The sequence below is a fragment of the Egretta garzetta genome, unplaced genomic scaffold (genome assembly GCF_000687185.1).
Source record: "Egretta garzetta isolate BGI_Z169 unplaced genomic scaffold, ASM68718v1 scaffold210, whole genome shotgun sequence".
Classification (NCBI taxonomy): domain Eukaryota; kingdom Metazoa; phylum Chordata; class Aves; order Pelecaniformes; family Ardeidae; genus Egretta; species Egretta garzetta.
In genome coordinates, this window is record NW_009258218.1 from 1,203,211 (window position 1) to 1,226,593 (window position 23,383).

A 23,383-nucleotide genomic window follows, 5' to 3' on the forward strand; every position below is an offset into this window, starting at 1 on the left:
TAATGCAAGTTAAAAATTAAATTCCTTTTTCATCCAGCAGCACATTTTAATCTTATTTTTATTATCAGTTCATGATTTCATACAGATCATTTCACTCACACTTTTTACCCATATCCACTGGCATTGCTTGGGATCCAGTGTAACTCTCAGATCCCAGTTATGTGAACACTTCACATCAGCAAATGGCTGGCACTGACCCAGAAACAAGCACTCCCTCCTTCAGTACCTTTGACCGCTTGTTCCTTCTGTCAATGCTCTTCTTTCACCCCGGCACAAATGCAGTAACACAACAAAACCTGATTAGGGAACTGATGCAAGTTAAATGTAATTTTGTTTTGTTTTTCTAAATTAGTTTAACTGGACCAGTTCCTGAATCTGATCCAATATATGGTCACAAATACACCGGCATGAGTTAGAGGCATGAAAAGAAAGTAGACCAGCATAAATTCATAGCAGAGCTGCGAACTAAGGCAACAATTCAACGGTACAGAAAATCCAGGCTTGATCATTTTAGTACCAGCCCAAAAATGACAGAAAGTGTTAATTGCCATAAACTTACTCTAATGATTCAACATTTGTCAGAAATTGTATCAGCAGGGTTTGTGCTAAATTGGGTACTCTCCTGTATTATGGAGCCAGCATTAATTTCAAATGTTGTGCTTTGGTTAGCTCAACAGAAGTGTGTGGATACCCAAACACAGCAACCATTACTTAATCCCAAACACAAAACCATCAATCACAAATAGATCCAATCACTGTATGACCAAAAAGGATTTCTGTTCAAAAGGTATCCTAAAATGGTATCTATTCACCATGTCTGATTATGGCCATAATGTCTCGCAATTAGAAGAGGGACAAAACCAAAAAGGCAGATTAATAAAAATGCTTAGACCTTAAGAAACAAACCCCTGAACCTATCACTTTGTCTTTTACAGAACTTCATTTGTAAATTTAATACTCATACTGCAAAAATGGGTGATCTGTAATATAATAATAGAGATAATGTTGGCAAACAACACATTAAGCAGAGAGGCAGACAGCCATTACTCATAAGAACAGGCCCATTCATCTAAATAACTAAATATACAAGGATTTTTATTCATTTAAGGTTTACAGAACAAAGTCCTAAAACATGCCAGTTCCATTTCTGTTTTATTCACACTTGTGCAAGTGGAAGTAGATCTGCACTCAAAAAGTAGATGCAGGAAATTCTTCAGATGTATTTAATTTATTATCAATCAGGCAAATATCACAATATTTATATTGTGAATAAACAATATACAATAAACAATTTTTGTTCGTTTTTGTCTTTAATAATAGCTATAATAACTTCTACTTAACAGGTTAAGGAGAGCATTTCTGTAATTAAAGGAATATAGAAATGAGCAAATTCTTCAGATAGAGAAAAGTGCAACATTTGGAGCATCTGTCTCAAAATCCTGCACACACTTGACTGGAAAAGCAGAATACTGGGACAAGTTTGTTTTGTTTTAACTCAGAAGCCAAGGACAACATAAGTAGGACCATTTGTTTTTCTCAGTTCTCCCTCAAAATAAGTTCAAGCCTGAAAAGACCACCTAAAGGTGAGAAACGATTCATCATTCATGCTAGCTCCATTTCCCGCCTCTCTCAAGCAGAAAATCCCACTGTTTTAAGCTATGTGAGATGTGACCACTAAATTAATTTAATCTGAGTCAAATGTCTTGGACTGAACTGCAGCCCAGCACCTGAGAAAGCAGTGATTTATCTATTAGACCACACCTAACTTTGATCCACTTGGTTTCAACATATTTTTAGCTCAGTATTTTAACAATTTTTGTGAAAATAAACCAAATCTGGGCTAAGAGAGCAGGGAATCACTAAGGAATAGCAGTCTTCACTTTTAGCCTACAGGTGGATTATAATAAAATGTCCTCATAACGAATACCTTCAAGTCTTCAATATCCAACTGATTAAATTCATATTTTAAAATTAAAATTCATCCTTTTGAAAGTCCACATAATACATCAGTATGTTAAAGTAGAACTTTGTGTCTTGGGGCTCCCTAAGGACCTCAGGAACTTACATAAAATTTTAAATAAATACTTCTACCTAATCCTAGAGACAGTATTTTCTTTGGAAAACGAAACCTCTCTCTTCCTTTAAAATGGTCCCACCCCACTACACAGTCTTTCTTTGGGTGATGACATTTACAAATCTACTGAAATATCTTCTCTGCAGCATCATTAGTGATTGACACCTGAGCCTACTTTGATTCATTTTTCAGCCAAGGTTACCTCCAATGCAAAGACATACTAGCCACATGCTGATGGAAATATCATCTGAGATAACAATTATAACCACATGATTTTTAAGCTCAGAGGTGGTACAGAACTCTGTACCTGACCAAGCAAAAATTCAGCATGCTGAAATTAACAATCCATAAATCAACACTTTGGTTAAAACACATCAAAAATATTTTTTCACCAGACATTCAAAATGGTACAGGGGTCTATTTCTAGAAACTTCCTTTGCTATCAGTAAGTTTACTTTTATATATTTAGCACATTTTTAAAACAGAAAAAAACCTGTTATCAGTGGAAAACATTTGGTACCAAAAAATTATAAATATTTTATACAAGTATATTGCCTTTGCTATCAGTAAGTGGAAAACATTTGGTGCCAAAAAATTATAAATATTTTATACAAGTATATTTTATAAATATATCCATATATCATTCCAACAAACAGAAACATATCACTGCTGGAAAGCTGAATTTTGAAGGCTCCTGCAGTTCCACATGGCAAATAACTTAATTATTTTGTTGAATTTTTCTATATTCTGCCATCTTACGGGGGGCAAAACTCCTACAAGCAGATCTTTCACCAGAGTAAGTTGTCAAGGCTAGGATAAGACAATTTTTGCCAGGCAAGATTCTGACCCTGTCATGTCGGGCTGACAGGAACTTACTGAGATCACAGTGATGTGAATGAAGCTTGTAGGAACTGACTCATAACAAAATTTAATGTGATGTAACAATGGCCCATGTTCAAAAGAATACCTAACAGGCAATGGAGAGGAGCAAGTCAGTGGCAGGTATTCCACCCACCCATCTACTTTTCAGCTGTCAGTCTACCCTTGTTTCTGTGCCTTCAATGAGTCATGACATTTTCCTTGCAGAATGGCAACTGAAAGGAGCTTGTAAGTGTTCACGGTAGCAGTAACCAGGCTTATGCTGCAGCTGCAACCAGTCACTAAAGCATATACACCACTAGGTCTCACTCATTCAAAATAGAAAAACATTTTCAGCCTAAAATAGCTTTGTATTCAAAATGGCTTTTTAGAATAAGAATTTTCACAGTGTTCACAATTCAGGAAAAAAAATTAAAATTAAAAATGTTAAAAAATAACAAAATAAAAGTGATAAGAATAGCAGCACAGCTCAGTTTTTGTGGCAGGATTTTCACCAAAAAAAGAAAAAGCTTTCTGCTACTATAATTTTTGTATGCAGTAGAAAGGTTTGTTTCAGACCTTTTTTACTGGAAATTAGCATCAGAATTAAAAAAAAAAAGTGGAAATGTCATTATTCAATATCCCTATCGAATGTACTTCAAACCCTATTTCATACTATTGAAAGAAAAGAGTCTGCTTGTCAATATAAAATATTCTTGTTCTTTATATCATGATCTTGCAGTGATTTGGGGGAATACAGCAAAATAGCTTCCGATCCCCTAAAAGCAGAAATATCCCAACTGTTGTCCAACGATGACCTTACCTGTATTTTTACTAATACGGCTGGGGGGTTTATGTTTGTGTTTGTTTCCCTGATACAGACATCTGCTGTTCTAAATCAATTCCTGTCTCCAATTTTTCCTCTCTCAATTAACACATCATGTGCACCTCAACTCCCATGCCAGTGACCCACAGATGAACTGCAGCATTCCAGCAAAACTCTTTTCCTGTTTGCTTTATTTATTTTTTAACATTCCATAGCCACAAAAATAATTTTTTACTTGCCAAAATCCTCACAAATGGACTCAATAAACTACCTACAAATCAGATATCTAGGTATCTCATGTATACCACTTATAAAAGCTTTGTCAAGTCTCTCCACAAGACATGTATTCTTATTCTTTTTTCTTAAACAAACAACATATCTCCTCCATTATTGTACTTGGGTATGGCTAAATAATAAAGCAGAATTACTGACAACACTTGAAGCAATTCCAAGAGCAGTTTAACAAACAAGGCAGGCTAAAAGTTGAATGCTTAGAAACGGTTTCCGTGCATTACTGAATAAAACATGCTGGAAGTGAAATCTTTCTATATAATGAGAACTAAATGTTTTTTTCTATAATAGTAGTTCTTATATAAAGATGTTTCCTTTGTGACAGCAATCCCTAGCCTAAAGGAAGAGAACATTATGCAATATCTCTTGCGGCATGTAAGCACCTCCGTTTGCGGTCTCAGAGTTTGTCAGCGCCAAGGGAAATCTTTATTGCCTGGTACCTGCACCACTTCAATGTAGTACTTGTTTAAATAATGAGAAAAAATCGTGACATGAAATCCAAGGGAAACTTTACATCTTGTGTAACAACTCCTCCTGTCACCACTACAACATGAATCTTTGCTTAACTCTGTTTCAACATGAACGTTAGGAAGGAATGTCGACTGAGTAGAGCAGGCAATGTTACAGTAAAACCATTCGTATATAAAAAAGTTAGTTGTGTAGGTTTTTTTGTCTCTAAGAAAAGCTGTTTGTAGCATGGCATTACTTTCAATATCATAGTGTTACTGATCTCCAGGACAGGAGGGGGCAAATTCATCCCTGGACCATGACTAAGAAGCACTCTGAACTTTGGGGTTTCGGTTAGACTAGTTGGTAGTAAACCACATATTACTATGGATTTCCTCATCAAAATCAAGATCACGATTTTTATTCCTGGTATATATATCTATATTTCAGACAGTCTGGTGGGGAAATTTAAAAATAAGACCTTAATTACATTCCTCAGTAGAGCTGCTGTGTTAATTCAAGACAACACACCCATGTATTTATACAGATGGCCCTGGTGATCATGTTTGCCATGTGAAATCTCTACAGGGAAGCTGGGGAAAGGCAGAACTCCTAGGATATGTGCTCGTCTGCCAGTTTCACACTTTGAAATCCTCGGCAAACCCTGATTTATATACCGCCAACTGTTTTCCTATCTGATTAGGCAGTTTTCTACTCCAGGAAGCATGTAAAATGGATGTAGCCAAATTTCCACACTGAGGAGCGAAAAAACAATATTTATAGTTTAGAAATAAAACAAGCGAGAGGAATCAGGCCTGTTGGGATCATAAAGACTTTCATAGGGGGTGAATTTCTGATAAATCTGGATTGTAGGAACGGGAGGTGAAAGCCCAGTTTTAATGGATAGTCTGGTTTAGGGCATATTTATAGAATAAACACACAGGCTCAAGAAATGTGTTTATAATAAATTATCTTCAAGGAGGTTGCTGTCACTTTTCATTGTTTTACGCCTCAATCAGGAGGTAAGGTTTGAATCAAACTGGCACCTTACATGAATATTTCCATTAACACTTTCAAAATATGGATGCAACTTTTTTTTTTCTTCAAAGGTCAAATTAAGCCTTGTTGCGGGAAAGATGATCACATACAGGAAGTTTCAATCAATTTATCCACTAAAAGTGAGAGAAAACCTACACTAACTGGTTGTTTTAGTTGCAGCATTACAAATACCAGAGCATGGAGGAAGTCGCTCTTTCAGTCATATATCAAGTTAAGCATTTTAAACAAACTCCAGGAGAAAAATTGCTACACAATTTCAGTATTTTTCAGCAGCTTGACAAATACATGCTGGCAATTGTGGGTTAAAAACCAGAAAGTAATCAATCAGTATGCCAGTCCTGAAATAAACTAATATATAGCCAAGTATAGCTCTTCACCTTCCTCTTTCAATAGATCAAAATATAGTCAACATCGTACCCTTTATGTTTTTAACAAATGAGGGCCTTTCAAATTTTCTGTTGGCTTTGAAGCCATAACTAACTTAAATAGACTCTCAATGAGGACAAGGCATGAAAAAAACTCAAAAGTATTACATGTAATATGTTAAGATCATAAATTAGATTTTTTTTTTTTTTTTTGACAGAGAGCAGTATCTCTAACTTGTCTCTACATTAATGTGATATCCTTTCATTTTTGTATTAACTTTATTTGGTAAATGTGATATTTAGATTGTTTTGTAGGATGCAGAATATACTGAAATGTGTTGCATCTCTAAGGAGCTCATTTCACTCTTATCTTGATAATGCTCCAGAGCTACAGTAGACACAAGTGGCCTAACTAAAACTCTTGAAATGCAATTTTTAGTTTTAGGGTTTCTGCAGGCAGATTAGCAACAGCCAGGCCCACTGCTGCTGAAGTAAACATTTCACAGCTGTCTCTTGCAAGAAGAGTCTTTGGTGCAAGGACCAGAAACCAACACTCAAACTCAAGGACTTAATTATTAGGATGGAAAGTCAAGTTCCTGCTTATGTTCTTATCCCATAAACTCTTCATTTCTGGCCTCACCAGTGACTCAGCTTCAACAGGGAAAGCGAAAGGTTCCTCTGCCCAGATTGTTGCCCATTAAATGCAAATCTCCAATAAAAGCCACTTTTTGAATGAAAAAGTTCACCGGCTCCTATGCTGCATGTTGAACTCAGAGCTACTGGCTGCAGAGCACTACTCAGTTCTTTTAAATGACTTATATATTTTTAAGTCCCTCTCTACACTGCAGTTCAGTTGAAAGAGAAGCTAGATAAGAATAAAATACTTAACTCACCATGTCAAGGCACTTCTGGGTAGACTCGTAACTGAAAGTGCCAAGAAACACTTAGGTTTAAAATAGGAGGCGCATCCTGGGGCTACTAAGGTGTAAAGTCAGCACTCCCAATCATTATTGAGGTCCTAGGAGCCAAGGAAGGAACTCCAAACCTCATCCCACTACATTTTTCCTGATTAAACTGTGTTCAAATGCAGCCTACACTTAGCAGGACAGGAACAGTGTACTCTCTTGTGAATGTTTTATTTTCTCTCTCTTTTTAAATTATTTTTATTTAAAACAAAAATCAGAGTTATATACTTTATATATCTAGAAAGATAATACTCTTCTCTCCTTGTGGGGGGGAGTGAAACATGGGAAAGTGGAACACATTTTGCAGTTATTGCTATTATTTCCGCTTAGCGATAGCATTGTTAGCTTTGCTCTTCTCCGTGCTCTGGCAAGTGCAATGATGACAAGACTTTCATCCTGCAGGTTGGTCAGAAAATCTAATAAGCCTTTTTGGCAGACACACTGGATTGAAGCAGTGAGATCTCTTTGTTTCTTGGAAACATGTTTGAGTTTTATTGTCTATATTGTATATATCCTATCTGGACCTACAAAGGCACTGTCTGTATTAAAGAAAGTATTTTTATCTCCCTGGTATTTACTGACTTATTTGTTCTCCTCTTCCCAGTAAGTGCTTGAGTTGACAGTTTGCAGCAGGAGAACAATGAGTTTCTGAATGATAAAAACATCAGCTATCAAGAATGGGACCAGAACTTTCTTTTATAAACCAAAATGTTGTTCTTTATGCAAATCAGTGATTAGTTAATTCCCCACTGTTTTCAGAATAATTTCTTGGATCTTTCTAAAAGTGTGAAAATCTAGCTTCTAATAGCCAGTAGGCTGTGAGACAACATGATCCATTTCTAGGAATTCCACTTTAAAACATCTGTGTCACTGAGAGTTGTCACACTAGGAGAATGGCTGTATATCACCTCTACATTACATTCACCTTTCTGATGACTCTTAGCAAAAGTCTCACGAATAGTAAGTTTTTAGATTAATCCCTCGTAACCTGACTAGGACAGATGTGTGTGTTTCTAATTTCAAAGGACCACATCTGACAGACCCATGTCTATTTTTGGCTATAGTGCTGAATTAAAGAAAATAAGCTTGCTTTCTTATTAAATGCACCGATATATTAGAATACAGAAAATGAAAGGTTTTGTTGGTACATGCTATTTGAATTCCAAATTAGTTTCCAGCATCAAATTCAAGAGACTGCAATTTCACAATTATATTCAATACACTGGAGTATCACTGATTTTACCTTTTACTGGTGATGCTCTTTATTAAAAAAAACACCCAAACAAACAAAACCAAACCATGTTTCTCATCTCAGCTAGGAAATCAGATAAGTCCAGCATACTCTGGTCCCACTGTGATCCATTCCATACCACTTGTATACCACCATTTTGTAAAAACTTCCACATGTTGAATTTGACTCATTACTCACTGATCTTATAGGAACTATTCACAGTACATTAAATTAAGCATAAATAAATAACTTTGTAAACAAGGCCTCTATTTTTTTTACCTGCCAGCAGAGCATCTCCATTTTTAATCTGCAAACTATCAAAGCTTTTATCTCATTACCAAAAAGCTTTCTCCAACTCCACAAAACAACCACAGAAGCAAAACTATCTTCTTCCCACTGCAAATGCTCAAAAGCATTATAGTCAAATAAGTTTTGTTAAATTGCCTTTTAAATTTGAAGTCTCATTTCTTGATCAAATTAGCTTTCAGTTTTAAGAAACAGATTGCTAAATTGCTTCTAAATTACTGACTACTGAAAGTACTTTAAATAAACCTTGTAGCACTTGCTTACTCCTGCATTCCTTTCTTGTTTATTCATATGAGACTATAGCTCACAATGTGGAAAAGGTAGGTCCAAGAAAATGGAAGAATGAAATTTGCAAAGAAATAGAGAACCAATCTCATTTATTAGGGCCTTGGAATTAATAACTGAATATTTTATCTATTGTCTCATGCTGTTGCTTATTTATCACATTGTCCTAAAGATGTTATGATTCTTTTAAGTTCCATCTAACAGACTTTTGTCTCAAATAGTTACTGCTTAAAAGACACGTATGTTCTCTAGAGTTTCAAGAATAGCTTTTGCTATTGACACAGTAATCACAGGTGTACTGCTACTTAAAACAAATACACATATTTTTATGTATTTTACTTAAATTTACTTGGTTCTTTAATCTGCTTGTTTAATTTCCTTATTGACCCTATGCTCATATTTGGAAAGAAAAAACCAAAGCAGAACATAGAGGATTTTTTCTGAATTTTGCCATCTTCCTAGGTAAAAGCTGATTGATGTAAGGACTCCAGGGCTGGGCCACAACAGCTCACCTGGACTTAGGGAGCCCCGATGTGCTGTGCATGGCTTCCTGCCAGGAACAGAATTCCTTATCATTAGAGCATGAAGCCTCCACATTTTCTCTCTCTCTCAATGTTTTTCATTAAAGAAAACTGAACAGAAGTCAACGCTAAAGAAAATCATAGACAGAAACTTCAATCAGTACACACTGCACATAAGTGCAAAATATATTTTTAGAAATGTACTTCCACAGCAAGTTTGGGTTTTACTGAATTGGTGTTTCCTAACAAAACCAAACATATTCTGGCCTATATCTGTAGCAATTTCACGTCTCTCTTCCCATCCTGCATTAGGTGTTGCCAATTTTTTTCCCGTTCCTCACCCTTTTTCGTCTATGTTACTCCTGGTTAACAGTAGTGGCTCACCTTTTTCTGCTCCCAGAGTCTGATGAGGTAGGAAGACTTAAACAAGGGAAAAAGAGATGCCTTAAGAAACCTGACTTCTGTGAGTATGCTAAAGGGCAGATTACAGTCTTTCCTTAAATTAGAAAATTAAACAGAAACTAATGCATGTCAAAGATCAAACAGGCAAGGAATAATCTGCTGCTGCAATTACTACCAACAGGGATTGATTCAGTTGATACTTTCCAAATACAATTTGACATCTCATAAAAATTACAGCTAAACCAACAGAAATCAATTTCTGTTTTTCACAGGTGTCTATCAGGTTATAAACACACCTAACTTATTGGTTGTAATAAATGTAATAAATGCATAACGGAAGGATATAGTTTAATATGAGCCATAGACCTTCCGAATCACCTGTGAAAATAAACTGAAATGGAGTATTTCTGTCTGTCAGTAACAGTCCTGAAACATTTTGTGGCTTTTGAAAAATTAGATTTTTAGTGCTCCTTGACCAAAGTTGTGGGGTTTTTTTACTCTCCTTATTATCTAGATGAAAATGGTCTCGTCATAGAAACCATTTGAGAGCAGATCTACTGACTGAGTTATTCTATTGACCTAAAAAGTATTGGATAGGACCAAAAATTGTTTTCTCTTGATTTATTGAGATTCTATCTTTATGCATTATAACAGAAAAGTGCGTTCTTCATTTAGTTTTGGGTTGTTTTGGTTTTTGTTTTAATTTTTCATTTAAATAAACTACTGTGAATTTATTTCAATACTTTGGTGCTACTCAGAGATTTTTTAAAAAATCTTTGCAAAATTTTTGATACCATTTCAGATTGCCATGTACACAGTGCAATAATGCACAGAAGCAGTAAAAAAAAACAAAAAACAAGTGGACTTCAGGAAGTGAATTTCTTGTAATGGGAGAATATTGCTAAATGAAAATGCATAATTTAAGTCACAAAGTCATGTTTACATTCTAGCACACCCAACCTTTCTTTATTAATTACAGAAATGCCTTTCTTGTATCAGTAGCCCATTCTGATTTTGGTATTAGAGATCTTTTAATATTATTAAAGAACAGTATAGTATAAAATTTATATAAGATTTATGCTATTTAAAATGCTGTACTACTTTATATAAAAGGCCAAAAGCTAATGCATACCAAGTATGCAGGAAATAAAGAAGTCTAACTGAGATAGAATGAGTGGGTACTTTTGATCTTTATGATTTGGTATACTGTCTTCATGGGAATATATGAGCCACTTGAGTTAAAATAAAATAGACCATGTTCAATCTGCTGGTAGGAAAGCTGGACAAAAACTGACATAACATATAGTGAAGAAGGTCAAAGTTATAACACAGGAAACTTCTCTTAGCATTGTCTGAAACAGCACTGCACACATTCTAAATTAAAGTTTAGGAAAATATCAGGGATCATACTTTGGCTATAAACTTTTGCTCTAGGCTGAAACATGGCATAGAAAGTTTCAGCACAGCATGATCCTTTTCTTGTAACATCTTCCCTCAGAAACTTTCATATACTTTCGTTCTTTCCTAATACTTAAATATAATCTACTTTTTCTTTTATAAAGCAATAAATTGTGCATATCCTTTACTAAACTTTTCAGTGCTATGAAAAAAAATTGCTTATTAGAGAAAAGATAATTTTTTTACTGTATCTTACTAGATTTTCTGAAGGAGAAGGATGTGTGAAAGTTGTGAATTTATGATTTCGAAACATTCTTGACTAGTCAATATGGGGCCAAATCTTGCCTAAGGAAACATCAATACTGATTAAAAGCAACAGAAATCTGAGGACAAACTTGACACTTCTCATCAAATCATCCTGCATTTTAGAATCAAACTATTACATCTTGCACTGGCAAGATAGAAATAATGAAGCGTATCTCCACTAGACCCCTAGTGACACATACTGTCACCCTGTAACAGCCCCCACCATGGGATCCCAGAGGACACCAGAGCTTCCAGGAGATGATGAATCTCAGCTCTCAGAGCAAGGGCTAGCAGCAGTCACTGAGACAGGATGCTGTTTTCTACGTAACCCCAGGCCTATAGCCGCAAACAAACCTCATATGTTGGGAAAGTGCTGGAAACTGAGACTTAGAGAAAGGATTTTAATTTTACTATAATCTGTTTAAGATAATTAGAACTGTTAAAATTCAGGAAAAGGACTGTTTTAAAAAAAATTAGTGTCACAGCTTCAAACAGTTAAATTGTAACAGTTGTTGCAAAAAAAACCCCAGTATAATGGTGAAGCATCATATTAACTTCACCAAAAATATTGGCTAATATAAACCCTGGTTGCTGCAATAGCTGCTACTACTTCCCTTCCATTCCCTTCTCCTGTGTCTTATGCCCTTGCCCTTGAGAGCAGGAAATCTGCTAATAGATGGTGTAAACGTATTTCTATTTTGACATCTTTTTTGACCTTGAAGCATGACTTCAACGTATTTCAACTCATTTCACATGGCTACAAAATGAACAATATCAACATTAAGAATATCTTCCCTTGTAAACAAAGATCTAATGATTGGATCAACGGGATCAGTACAAAAGATCCATTGTTTTTCCACTGGCGCAATAATTCAATAGTAAGGAGTGCTTATCTTTTCATTGAGACTGAAATTCATTCCTGTTTAGACTAGTGTCTAAACTTGGCACGTGGCACATACTCTATGGAAATTCCTTTTAAACCCTATGAAGGATTTAGCACTTTAGAGGGATGTAGGTGATTCATAAGCCTTTGAAATTCACTTTGGAAACTTTAGATGCACCAGTGCTGAGACTCATTGTGTTACCACTACACAGCAGAACATCAGAAACATCTCAGCCAAAGAAGAAATGGCTTCAGACAGCACAGAAGAGGTAAATGAGGAATATTGTATTTCTTCTAGTGATAAAACATAGTAAGACCAGTTTGCAGAACCTAAGGCATGGTCAAAGAAACTTTGCTATGATGTGATTCAGAATATACATTTGGTATAATTTCAAAGCGTTCAAATTTGTTCAAAACATTTTGACAAGCTTAATTGTGTATTGCTTGAGTTTATGCTAGTTCTGGTGATGTGTGTGACATTTTATTGCAAGCCTTTCGTATTCAGGTGGTGTTGCAGAGCATCAGATGTATTAATGATTTAGAAATGTGCCCAACAGAAGTGAAATTTCAACAACAGAAGTTTGCTATTGGGTCACTGCAAGTAGCTTTTTTCCTTTTTTTTTTTTTTTAGTTTTTTTTAAGGAAACACACAGAAAAGAGAAAATAAAAACTGTAATTTAAGCAACAAAATCACCTAAAAGAATGGACAAAGGAAATAAAAATGTCTTCCAAAAGAATCATCCTATAGCTCGCATAATGAAACTACAGAGGGGAAAAGAACATCTGTATAGTCAGAATATTCAAAGGAGTTAAGTGTTGTAGGGACAATTAGTCCTCAGCCTACTAGGGGCTACTGAGAAATATGCTACTGAGATATAACATTGGATGCTTTTAAACACCCCTACTGTAGCACTAGGGAGAATGCAGAAGGCTGTTCAACTATCTGAGAAGTGTGGGAAACTATTTACTAATTACAGTAGGTCATTACCTGTATATGTATGTAAACTAGATATGGTCTATGCACTCACAAAACACAAATAAATAGGTGCAGTCATAAACAAATCAGCATCAGATAATCAAAGAACATTTTGTATCTGAGAACTACTTGCACTAAGAAGGAAACTATATCTGACTTCAGTTGCAACTTTAAATGATCTTTAAGAAGCACTGGGGTTTGGATATTTTTCCCTGAAATATTTGTCTTAGAAATAAAATTAGTTTCAGTATCTGCCAGAAATGTTTAATAAGCTGCAAGATAGGAAAACATAGTATTAAAATAGCAAAAAGTTTTGATTCCTTACAGTTACTTTTTTTTTAACATCTAATTGGGACCAACTGGCCTCATTGCTTCTTATAAACTTAGCAATATATATCCAGAAAAAGGAATAAAAATGAACAGATGTTTCTCCTTAAAGAAGTCAGACAAAGATTTTTCTTACACAATAAATCAGCTGCTAGTGGATTTCCAGGACACTGCTCCAGGCTAACTGTTTAGGTATGGCTTAAAAACCTGGTTTACCTCTGTATGTATCCAAAACTGGTAAAGCAGATTAAACTGTAGATGAACAGCAAACACTGAAGGGGGAATGAAAAGTGCCATGGGCAAGTTGAAAATCTGAAAAATAAGAAAGAAAAGATGCATTAGCTATATCATTCTAAACTTGTGATAATATAACAAAGTACTATCTCAGGAGCTCAAAGCACTGCACAAGATAATTCCTTTTTCTAATACCTCCGTAATGTATCCATTATGTAGAATAGATACTGATTATTATGTAACTACTAGATGTGCTATAGCAAATCAGACATAAATTGCTGGAAAAGTGATTTGCCAAAAGTCATAATGAGAGCAAGTAGAAAAATCAAGACGAGAACTCAGAAATCCTGAGATTAGATGTTTATTCTGTGTACTATATGGAGCAGACAGCAACGTATCCTTGACATGAAGGGTTCATTTATAGGGGAGAATTATCACAGGATAAGCAAGGTGTGAATTTATAACACTATAGCTTTTCCATCTGAACTCCCTACGTGAGCACCATAAGGGCAAGGCAGCTTACTTGGCTTTCAAAGTTAATTACAAATTCACACCCTAACTTCCACACGGCCTCTCCCTCGAAGCCCCGCTAAGTTGCTGAGTTCTAAAGATGTGCTAGCATGAAAACAGTTTCAGAAAAATGCTTACTTAGGAAAGACACTGGTAACTTACATACAGAATAAAGTCCCAGGAATTTCACAATTAATCCCTTAACTGGCTGAGCAATAGAATAAGACTTCCAAGACCTTCCCATGTTAAAATTCAACCTGCCTTCTTCAGAAAAAGGCTTATCTTTTTTCTTTTTTTTCTTCTACCTGACACTGTGTTATACCAAGGCATATCTTTTTCTTTTTTTTTTTCCTACCCGACGCTGTGTTATACCAGCCGCATTAAAAAGTTAAGCCTTCCCTAAAACACAGAGATTTTTTTCTAAACCAAATAGGGGTATTTTCAAAATTTTAAGTCTCTTCAGCATTCAGGGAAAAGTTGGGTAGCAGATAAGAGCTCCTTGTGAAACACAGCAAAATTAGCAAACTGTTTCCAAATTCCTATTGTCCTTCTCAGAAAAATCAAATCTTTGAACATCAGAGAAAACAATCTGATAGCCATGACAGGCCTCCTGAGCCAGGAATTCCTTTAGTGTAGGTCTGCACATAGCATTTAATGCCAATACTCCCTCAGTTTTTTGTCAAAAGGCCTACCCCATAGGTAAGATGACAAACTGGTGCTGTGAAACAAACGTACCTCCATCCCCATGATGTGACTGTTGCTCTCAAGCAAGTCACCACAGCTGTATCCCACTGTCACAAGCCAACCGAGGACTAAGGCCCTGCAATCCCAGCTCAGTCTGCTGACTTCAACACCACACTGAAGCACTAGAAAGAAACCCTGAAGTCACTGTAGTTTCAGCATCACCTGGTAGGTCTGGGGCAGCTGTGATTTCAAAAGCTACCTTCAAAGGCTTCAGGGATCACAGCTGCCTCACAAACTACACATGGGGATTTCTGGTTGAACGTCTTGGAATTTCTATTCCAAGAAGTAAAGGAATTCAAAGGTGGTAGAATGACTATGCCAAGCTTCTGGAACTGAATGAATGTAAACAGCTATTTCGTTTTAATCAGTCTGATCCTCAAAGGCTGAGTCAATCTCTTTTCTGAGTTCCTTTTTCCTCATTCCACTAACCTGGACCCCCTTAGTATTTAATTATCAAATGTGAGAGAGGTAAAAAAAAAAAAAAAAGAGAGACTGAGGGGTATTTGTCCCACAACAGCCAGAAGGCTGGCATGTGTTTTCTCAAAGGTTATCTTACAAAGAAGCCAACAAAGGAGTAGGACATATAGTCAGATTTAAGTATAGCTACTGCATTTTTCTGTTATTATTGATTGTACCTGTCTAATGGCATGATAAGAGCAGGAAATATTTTAAAAGGAATGGAGAGGAAGTTGATTTTGAAAGAAAAAAACAGATGGTTTTCAGATTATTCATGGAAGTTGTTGCAGGATTTAAAGCAGGTTTAAAAATGATATGCTTTTTCCCTAAAAGTATCGAGGCAATTTGGTGATATTTACAGATGACTCAGAGGGGAAGGAAGTATCATCATATTTATTTTCTAACCCATTTCTCACAATGAGTACTAGAATATCCCCGCTAACTGGTGAGATGAGGGAAATTTTATATAAATCTACAGGTAAATTTGAGATTGACAAAGAAGAATGCTTTCCTAAGTGCCTCGTGTTTCCTTGCAATGTAAGCTTTATTTTGCACAGCAAGGATTTCAAAGATCACTTGCAAAAGTAGAACCCATGGGGAGGAATGAAAACATCTCCCATATAAAAGATTTGGTTTGTCCTATCTGTGGTCCCACTGGAACAACCAGATCAATATCAGAAAAAAAAAAAAAAAAAAAAAAAAAAAAACCCAAACATTAAATAGTGTTTCACTGGAAATGCCAATTCACCAAATCAAAACATTTCATGGGAACCTACCATCTTTCACTAATCTGTAGATGAAAAGCTTTCCTGGCTCTAAGATGGAATTTCTGGTCATAACTGCAGAAAAACGCTTATCACACTCACAGATCTTTTCCCACTTGTGGACTCAGCAACAGAGATTGAGAGAGAGTGCCACAATAACTGATGGGAAAGGCACTCAGCGAGGGGGTGGAGAGGGATTCCTATCTGGGGCTGCTGCACTGAAGCTGTGGGCCTTCACGCTTAGGGCATTGCCCCTTCTGAAGGATGTGCATCCGCTGCACGCTCTACCTTTCTCCCTCTCATTTGTAACTAAAAGCTTACAAATCCTTCCACTACAGAAAGGGAAAACGTTGAAACTCCTGAGGGTTAGCGGGAGGGCTGAGTTTCCTGCGCTGAGCCCCTCCGTGAGGATTCTGCAAGAGTTAAAGGTAAGGATAAAGAAAAAAAAAAAACATCCCTTACAGATTCCCAGACCTGGCAGACTCCTCGGTAGAAAAGAAGTGAACTTTGTGACTCTGTGCTGAAAAGAACAGTGTTACCTATCCCCTTTCCAGATTTATATGCAGGTGTTTCCACTGCTTCTAAACCAACAAGGCATAATTCAACCCTTTATCTAAATGTACAGTCTAAAGCTATCAAATTATTATGAATCTATTATTTTCAATCAAATCTTACCCTTGGAGGAAAGTTAAGAACCGGTACTCATAGAATTAAATCATAACTTTTCAAGCTGTGTATGTTACCTTCTCCTTTCACAATTACACTTTAACTAAGTGTTTCATCAGAAGCAAAGATTTATATAGGATTAGCTTGCTGATTTCTTCTTAAAAATGAATATACATTTTTTCCCCACATCTTTTTTCCTGCAAAATCAGCTTCAAAACCATCTCTCAGTCTTAACAGTAGGTCTGCTTCACTATGGCCCCTCCACTGGAGTAACAAGCACTGTGTGTGCAAACAACATGAAGCAACAAGCATTTGGTTCCAAGTTCAGGAGTACATCTCACACCACTGATTGTACTTCAAGCATGTTTTTCTCTTCTCTTTCATTTCACATCTTTTCAATCAGCTCAAGCACAACCCACACAGATGAATATGCTGATTTATTTATCTTATAATGTTTAACTTAAAACACATAACAGAGCTGGCAGCAGAACAGTCCCACAATCCCACATCATCCACCACAACTTTCTCACAACCTCCACAAAACTGCACATCAAACTGCATTCAGCAACATCAGATCACTCTCAGTAACTCAAGGGCTTCACTGAGTTTCAGCTTCAAGACAGATGCATCCATGGGGTTCTGGACAAGTCTGGCAGTCCAAAAAATTAGCAGTGCTATAAGAATTAGCAAGAATTGTATTCATGCACAGTAAGGCTTTGGAGAAAGAAAGCAGGCACACCTCTCAAAAGTTCTAGAGGGAGGTAAACCAATATTTAAATTAATCAAATGTCTTGGCTAAACCCAAATATTTGGTGGAAAAAACACTGCACACAGAAGTATTATGGATTCCTAGGTTGACTTCCCTTTGCTCAAAGCAAATTACTTTTAACTGTACATACCAGTGTGGTCCTAAGGATGGTCTTCAGAATCTGAGGTGGCCAGACATCTTGGCCTTCCTGAATATTTTATGCTCTCCAAGGTATCATCCTCAAAACCATGCAGGCAGACAAAGTGCTCATGCACACACCCATATGCACACACAGGCTTTTTGTCTTTTTTGAATTATTGTTTTTGTTAAGCATTTGCACATATGGTCCCAATGGGTAAATGTGCAAAGGTTAAATCTTTAACATGGCAGTATTTACATAGGAAGCAGAGTTGTGACAGAGATACATCCCTTCCGTTATTGTTCATTACAGCCATTTAAATTTGAGGCACTCCTACTAGATTAGATTACTATTTTCTGAATAAAAAAAAAAAAACAAAAAAAAAACACAAAACAAAACAAGAATTTACAGAGAAAACTTTAAGAAACAAAATAAATAGTACCAGTTTCACAATTTCCAGAAGAACTAGTCCTTTTTTTTTGGAGACTAGCACTTTAACTCATCTAATATCATGGGCTTGAAAAAGTTAGGAACAGGCTATGTCCATGCTCATTTATGTGAGCATAAATCCAGACTAACTTTACTGAAGTTAATGGAGTTACCTGGATTTGCATGTGTGAGCACACAATCTTGGCTTTCAGTCACTTGCTCATAGGCTACCTGTAAAGATTGCAAGAGGATTGTGGGTTTCCTCCACCACCAGTATTATTCCTCATTGGAGAACAGCATTTATATGGTTTATATATATGAAAATATATTTTGAACTCTAATTCTGAAAATTCAGATTTTGAAGTTATTAGTCTTTTTTAAAAAACAAACAAAAAAAAATAGAGTCAAAGGAGAACATGAGAGCGCAGCTGAGGAAATCAGCAGTTATCCTGGGCCGAAAACTAAACACTGAATAGTGTGTTACATTTATGAAAGTATTTAGAAATATACATTTTTAAATCTGTAAATGAGTATTTATCTTAATTTATCTTAATTTATATTGCACGTGTACACGGCTCACCATTTTTAAAAATTATATCTGAAATAAAACTAGGTAAAAGCAGTGGCATACTGGAGTGCTGACACATGACATGAATGAGCAGAGACAAATAAATACATTTGCATGTCCAAAGCAATCTTTAGCAATTATTCCTCTCCCCGCTCCTTTCAGTTATACAGACATAGTCTAGAGTAGTTATGCCATACTCTGATTTTTTCCTGTACTTATGCATGAATAACCGAATGAAAAAAAATTGTCCCATTTTACTCAAGAAGTTATGAAAATATAAATACAGGGTATAATTAGCCTTCTTACACTTAACTGCTATATTTCTTTTCAGGTTTGCTGTAAAAATATTAATGACTGTATATTCAAAGCTTATGATTCCCAGATTCTTCAGTTTCAACTTCTGTGCTTTCAGTGTCAAACATCTTAAATAATTTATATGTTTATCTTCAAAGAGAAATAAACACTATGTTTTCACTTTTACTAAATCCTGTTGTTGTTAATTTGTCATATCTTGTGCAACTTACCCAGGAGGTGTATTTCTGCAGTACAGATTGTCTCAAGGCTGTGAATAAGTTGTAATCTTCAGAACTATGATGTACTTGGTGTGCCGCCCACACTATATTAACCTCTGCAAAACACATAATTTCTAATGAGGTATGTACTAGAGAACAAAGCAACATTCGCTTCCCAAGGCCTTTTTTCTTAAGCTAAAAGCAACTAATCCCCCAATTTACACTTTGCTATTTTACCACAGTATAGCAGGTAATGAAACCTAACGTTCAGAGATGAGTCTGGGTAGGCTGGGTTAAATGTCTGTGAGTGGACCCAAGTCAATATAACTTTTATGCTGAGGAAGCCAAGGCTGTGACACCAACTAAAATCATTGCTGGAAGAGTGGGAGGATGTGTGAGATGAGAGTTAAAGAGCTGCAACGCCTGAGCTGAGTCCTGATTAACAAAAGTCACCAGGAGCTCTCTTATGGGGTTCAGAGGGATAAGGACTGAGGACGCTTTCAGGCCTGCATTTGTTTACTGAAGTTATTTTTCAAGACTAGAAGGGGACACAAAATGTTCCAAAAATCTTATGCTTCAAATTTAAACAACTTAACTGGTGTCTGCTGTTATGCTTACATTTTTCTGAAACATGTAAAATCTGAAGCCCACTTGTACCACAGACCACAAAACACCGCCATTGCCTGCCCACTAGTGACAAATGGAAAAACAAATGGTTGCTTGCTGGGAACTCTGGACCCAACCAAAGGAAAGCAGTGGCTCTATTGTGTTACAATTCAAAAATGTTGCTGGAATAAGGGCAAAACCTGTGTCAGCCATGTCCTCTGAAGGCATGACACCTCTAATGCACTGCAGTGAAGACGACTTCAAAATCCTGATTGTATTTCTATGCATTTTCTCATTAAGTGCAGATCTGGGTGGCCCCTCTGCATTGTATATTGATATCTGGACAGTGTTAAGTGGGAGGTTAAGATAGAAGTGTTCACGGCCATCAGATGTGTAGCTATGAGGATGACCTTAATTACAGCAAAATGAGAAAGTGGGCAGTTAATGCAGTTCAGATAATGCCTATTTAGCATAAACTTAAACTTAAGGTCACACGTATTTCAAGGGATGAAGTACACACAAAGCCTCAGCTGATTATAGGAATTAAAAGTCAACTGACTGCACACTCCTATTGCCCCTGACTTGTTTCACCAGAACAAGTAGAGAAGCACCTTTGACAGGTATTAGAATTGCATTCACAGAATGATCTTACAACGTGTATTTAAAGTCCTGAAATTTTCTGCTGCCAAACTTACATCAAATAGTTTCGGTCTGGTGATTAACACGTACTTGCAATATAAAGTAATGCCAAAAAATCCTCTTAATGAATCTCAAGGTGTCTTCACCATTTCAGTGGACTAGATAGTTTTGTAACAGGAGGTAACAGTCTTGTATGCTAGAATCTGAGTATTTCAAATCTCATGAATTTTGACAGTTTGGTAATTTACATGAAAACATCATTTTTTTAATGTCCTCTAAGTCCTTGAAAATCCTTGCAATTGCTGAATTAAAATTGTAATTTCAACTATGATAAAACTCTTAACGCTCAACCTGAGAATTCTTCCTTCTTTAATTGCATTTGTTCCTGAAGGAACAAGTGTTCACTATATCAAGAATTAGTGATCTCCCTCTCAGAAAAAATCCCAACAACATCTTAATGCATCTCTGCCTAATGAGCTCACTAGGAGATGAATTATTCAGGTGAGCTTCAGTACTCAATAATCATTTGTATTTGAAATGTTTCCCAAGACCTCGACAGAAGCTACATGAGTGAACAAAGCATCTGAAAAGGTGGAGGTTAAAGACCTGTCTCCTTAGTTGTTTTAAAAGCATTTACTTCCTATCACAAACTGTGTGTAACACAAGCCTCCACTCAATGAAGTACAGCTGTACAAACAGGGTACAGTAACTGGATCTTGCTTCTTTCCCTCAGTCATTTTTCAGCATTGTGAAAAGTTCAAGGAAGGGAATCTATGATGATTTTTACAGTCTACTTTCATTGTAGTTAAGGTCAAATGGTTTTCAAAATGAATTACTAAAAAGGCATTTTATTAGCATTCATTTTTCAGTTAAACTGCCCCTTGCACTAATGGAATAATGTAAATGAATATTGGTAAAATGTTTATCTTTCAGATGTGCGAGTCATCTTAAATGATCTATCATTCAAAAATATACCACAGGAATATTAGGGACATAAACAAACAGTTTTGCCACAAGTAATTTAACTGCTAAAGCGATTTCTGACTTCTTCTGTTACAGCTAAGTAAATTAAATCCTGCTCCTTAATCCTATTCTTGCTGACATCAATGGCACAGATTATGTTAAATTCCTTGGCAAAATAGGCAGAGTTGGTGATTGGAAATAATTTTTGTCTTAAAAACATATCTGAAGAAAGTGATCATCAATAACTTTTTATTTGAAGCAAAAGGATAACATCATGAATAAGTGTGAAACAGATCACCCCAAAACTCAGTCTGTAACCACTAGTACATTAGAAATATTACAATCATAACGCCTAAAAGACACCTCACAAATGGAAGAAACAGACCAAGCACTCTTCAAGGAATACAGCTGATTGGTCACCAACTACCCGTGACAGAACCCAAAATGTATGTGTCCATAGAAGAGTTGTGGTTTCACTTTTTCATTCATAATGATGATAACTTGAAGCAAAATGAGAAAAGTTATTTGAAGGAGAATGAAATTACAAAAGGCTCTCTCGCATGCACTTTCTCATATGTATTATTTCATAACGACCAAAAAAGAAAGCAAGACCAAGATATGGCAAATTCCACAGTTTTTTTTTAAAAAAGTCTATGTAGAAAACAGGAAGTATTACTGCATTTTGTAGATCTCTCCAGTCAAATTCTCCCATGAAGCCACAGGAAAAATGTAGGTGATGGAATTGGAGAAGCCATCCAGACAATGCTGTAATGGAATGTTTGATGTTTTCCAAGTCAAATGTGATTGGTAAATATAATTAAAAAAATATGTAAGTGCAATACACATATGCACAAAAATACTATTTTTTTTATTCAGGAGAATGAACATCATAGAAGCACAGGATAATTCAGGCTGGAGAGAACCACAGGAGGTCTAGAGTCTAGAGTCCAGCCTCCTGCTCACAGTGGGACCAGCTATAAGTTCTTGTGTACTTCGCCCATTTGGGTCTTTGGAAACCTTCTGCATCTTCTGCTATTATGAAGAACTATCTCTAACAGCCGATAAAGATGGCATTTCCATTTCATGTAGTTGTGAGGAAAGTTAAACAAATTATAACCTAGCACAGCAAGGGCCTCCTTTCCTGGTGTGGCTTTCCCCAGGTTCCTGTTAACGGCTGGAGACCTGATGAGCCATTCACATTTGGGGAAGAGCAGAACAACTACATCTTACATTATTATTACCATCGTACAGAATCAATTAATATTTTCTTCCATCACCCAATATAAACTGTAAAAGAATCAACATGTAATCCCAAAAGAGAATGAATGATGCCATGTAGATAGGTGAGGAAGGAAAGGTGCTACACAGAAACGGCTGGATGATGGATGGTTATCATCTGGCCCTCAGTTTTCACTCTAGCTCTTTAAGTCTCCATGAAGTTATCTCAGAGTCAGACCTGCAGCTGCTAAAATCAGTGGGCTCCAAGCGGTATTTGTATCCTAATACTAATTCTGAAGGAAAATAAAGATTTTTATTTTTTAGCAATAGTCCAATATATGAAAAAGAGAGAAAATGAGGGGCTGAGGGAAGTGGCCTGGAGAAGAGGAGGCTTTGGGGGACTTAATAGTGGCCTTGCACAACCAGTGAAGCACCAGTTAGCAAGAAGCTGAAGCCAGGCTTTTTGCAGGACTCTGACTTTATCTTCTTTTCTGGGTTTTCCAAAAGGAAGAAAAATTCATTATGTTATCCTTCTTTGCCACTTCTTCCCTCACTCCTCCTCCTAATTAATACATGAAATGTAATTGTTTCACACACCATTGTGTGTGGTATTGCAACCAATGATTCTGCTTAGTCTTAATTTTTTTCTATTTCAAATTAATTTTTT

At 36.2% G+C, this 23,383-nt stretch overlaps 1 protein-coding gene across 1 annotated transcript in view; it reads right to left on the reverse strand.

The window, feature by feature from the left end:
• Nucleotides 1-23,383, reverse strand: part of AGMO (alkylglycerol monooxygenase) — a 194,389-nt gene that overhangs the window by 94,214 nt on the left and 76,792 nt on the right. Inside the window, exons 5-6 of the mRNA XM_009648171.1 lie at nucleotides 19,303-19,406; nucleotides 13,737-13,832 (exon numbers count right to left, since the gene is read on the reverse strand). Coding sequence (XP_009646466.1) covers nucleotides 13,737-13,832; nucleotides 19,303-19,406 — 200 coding nt within the window. The remainder of the gene's footprint in view (nucleotides 1-13,736; nucleotides 13,833-19,302; nucleotides 19,407-23,383) is intronic.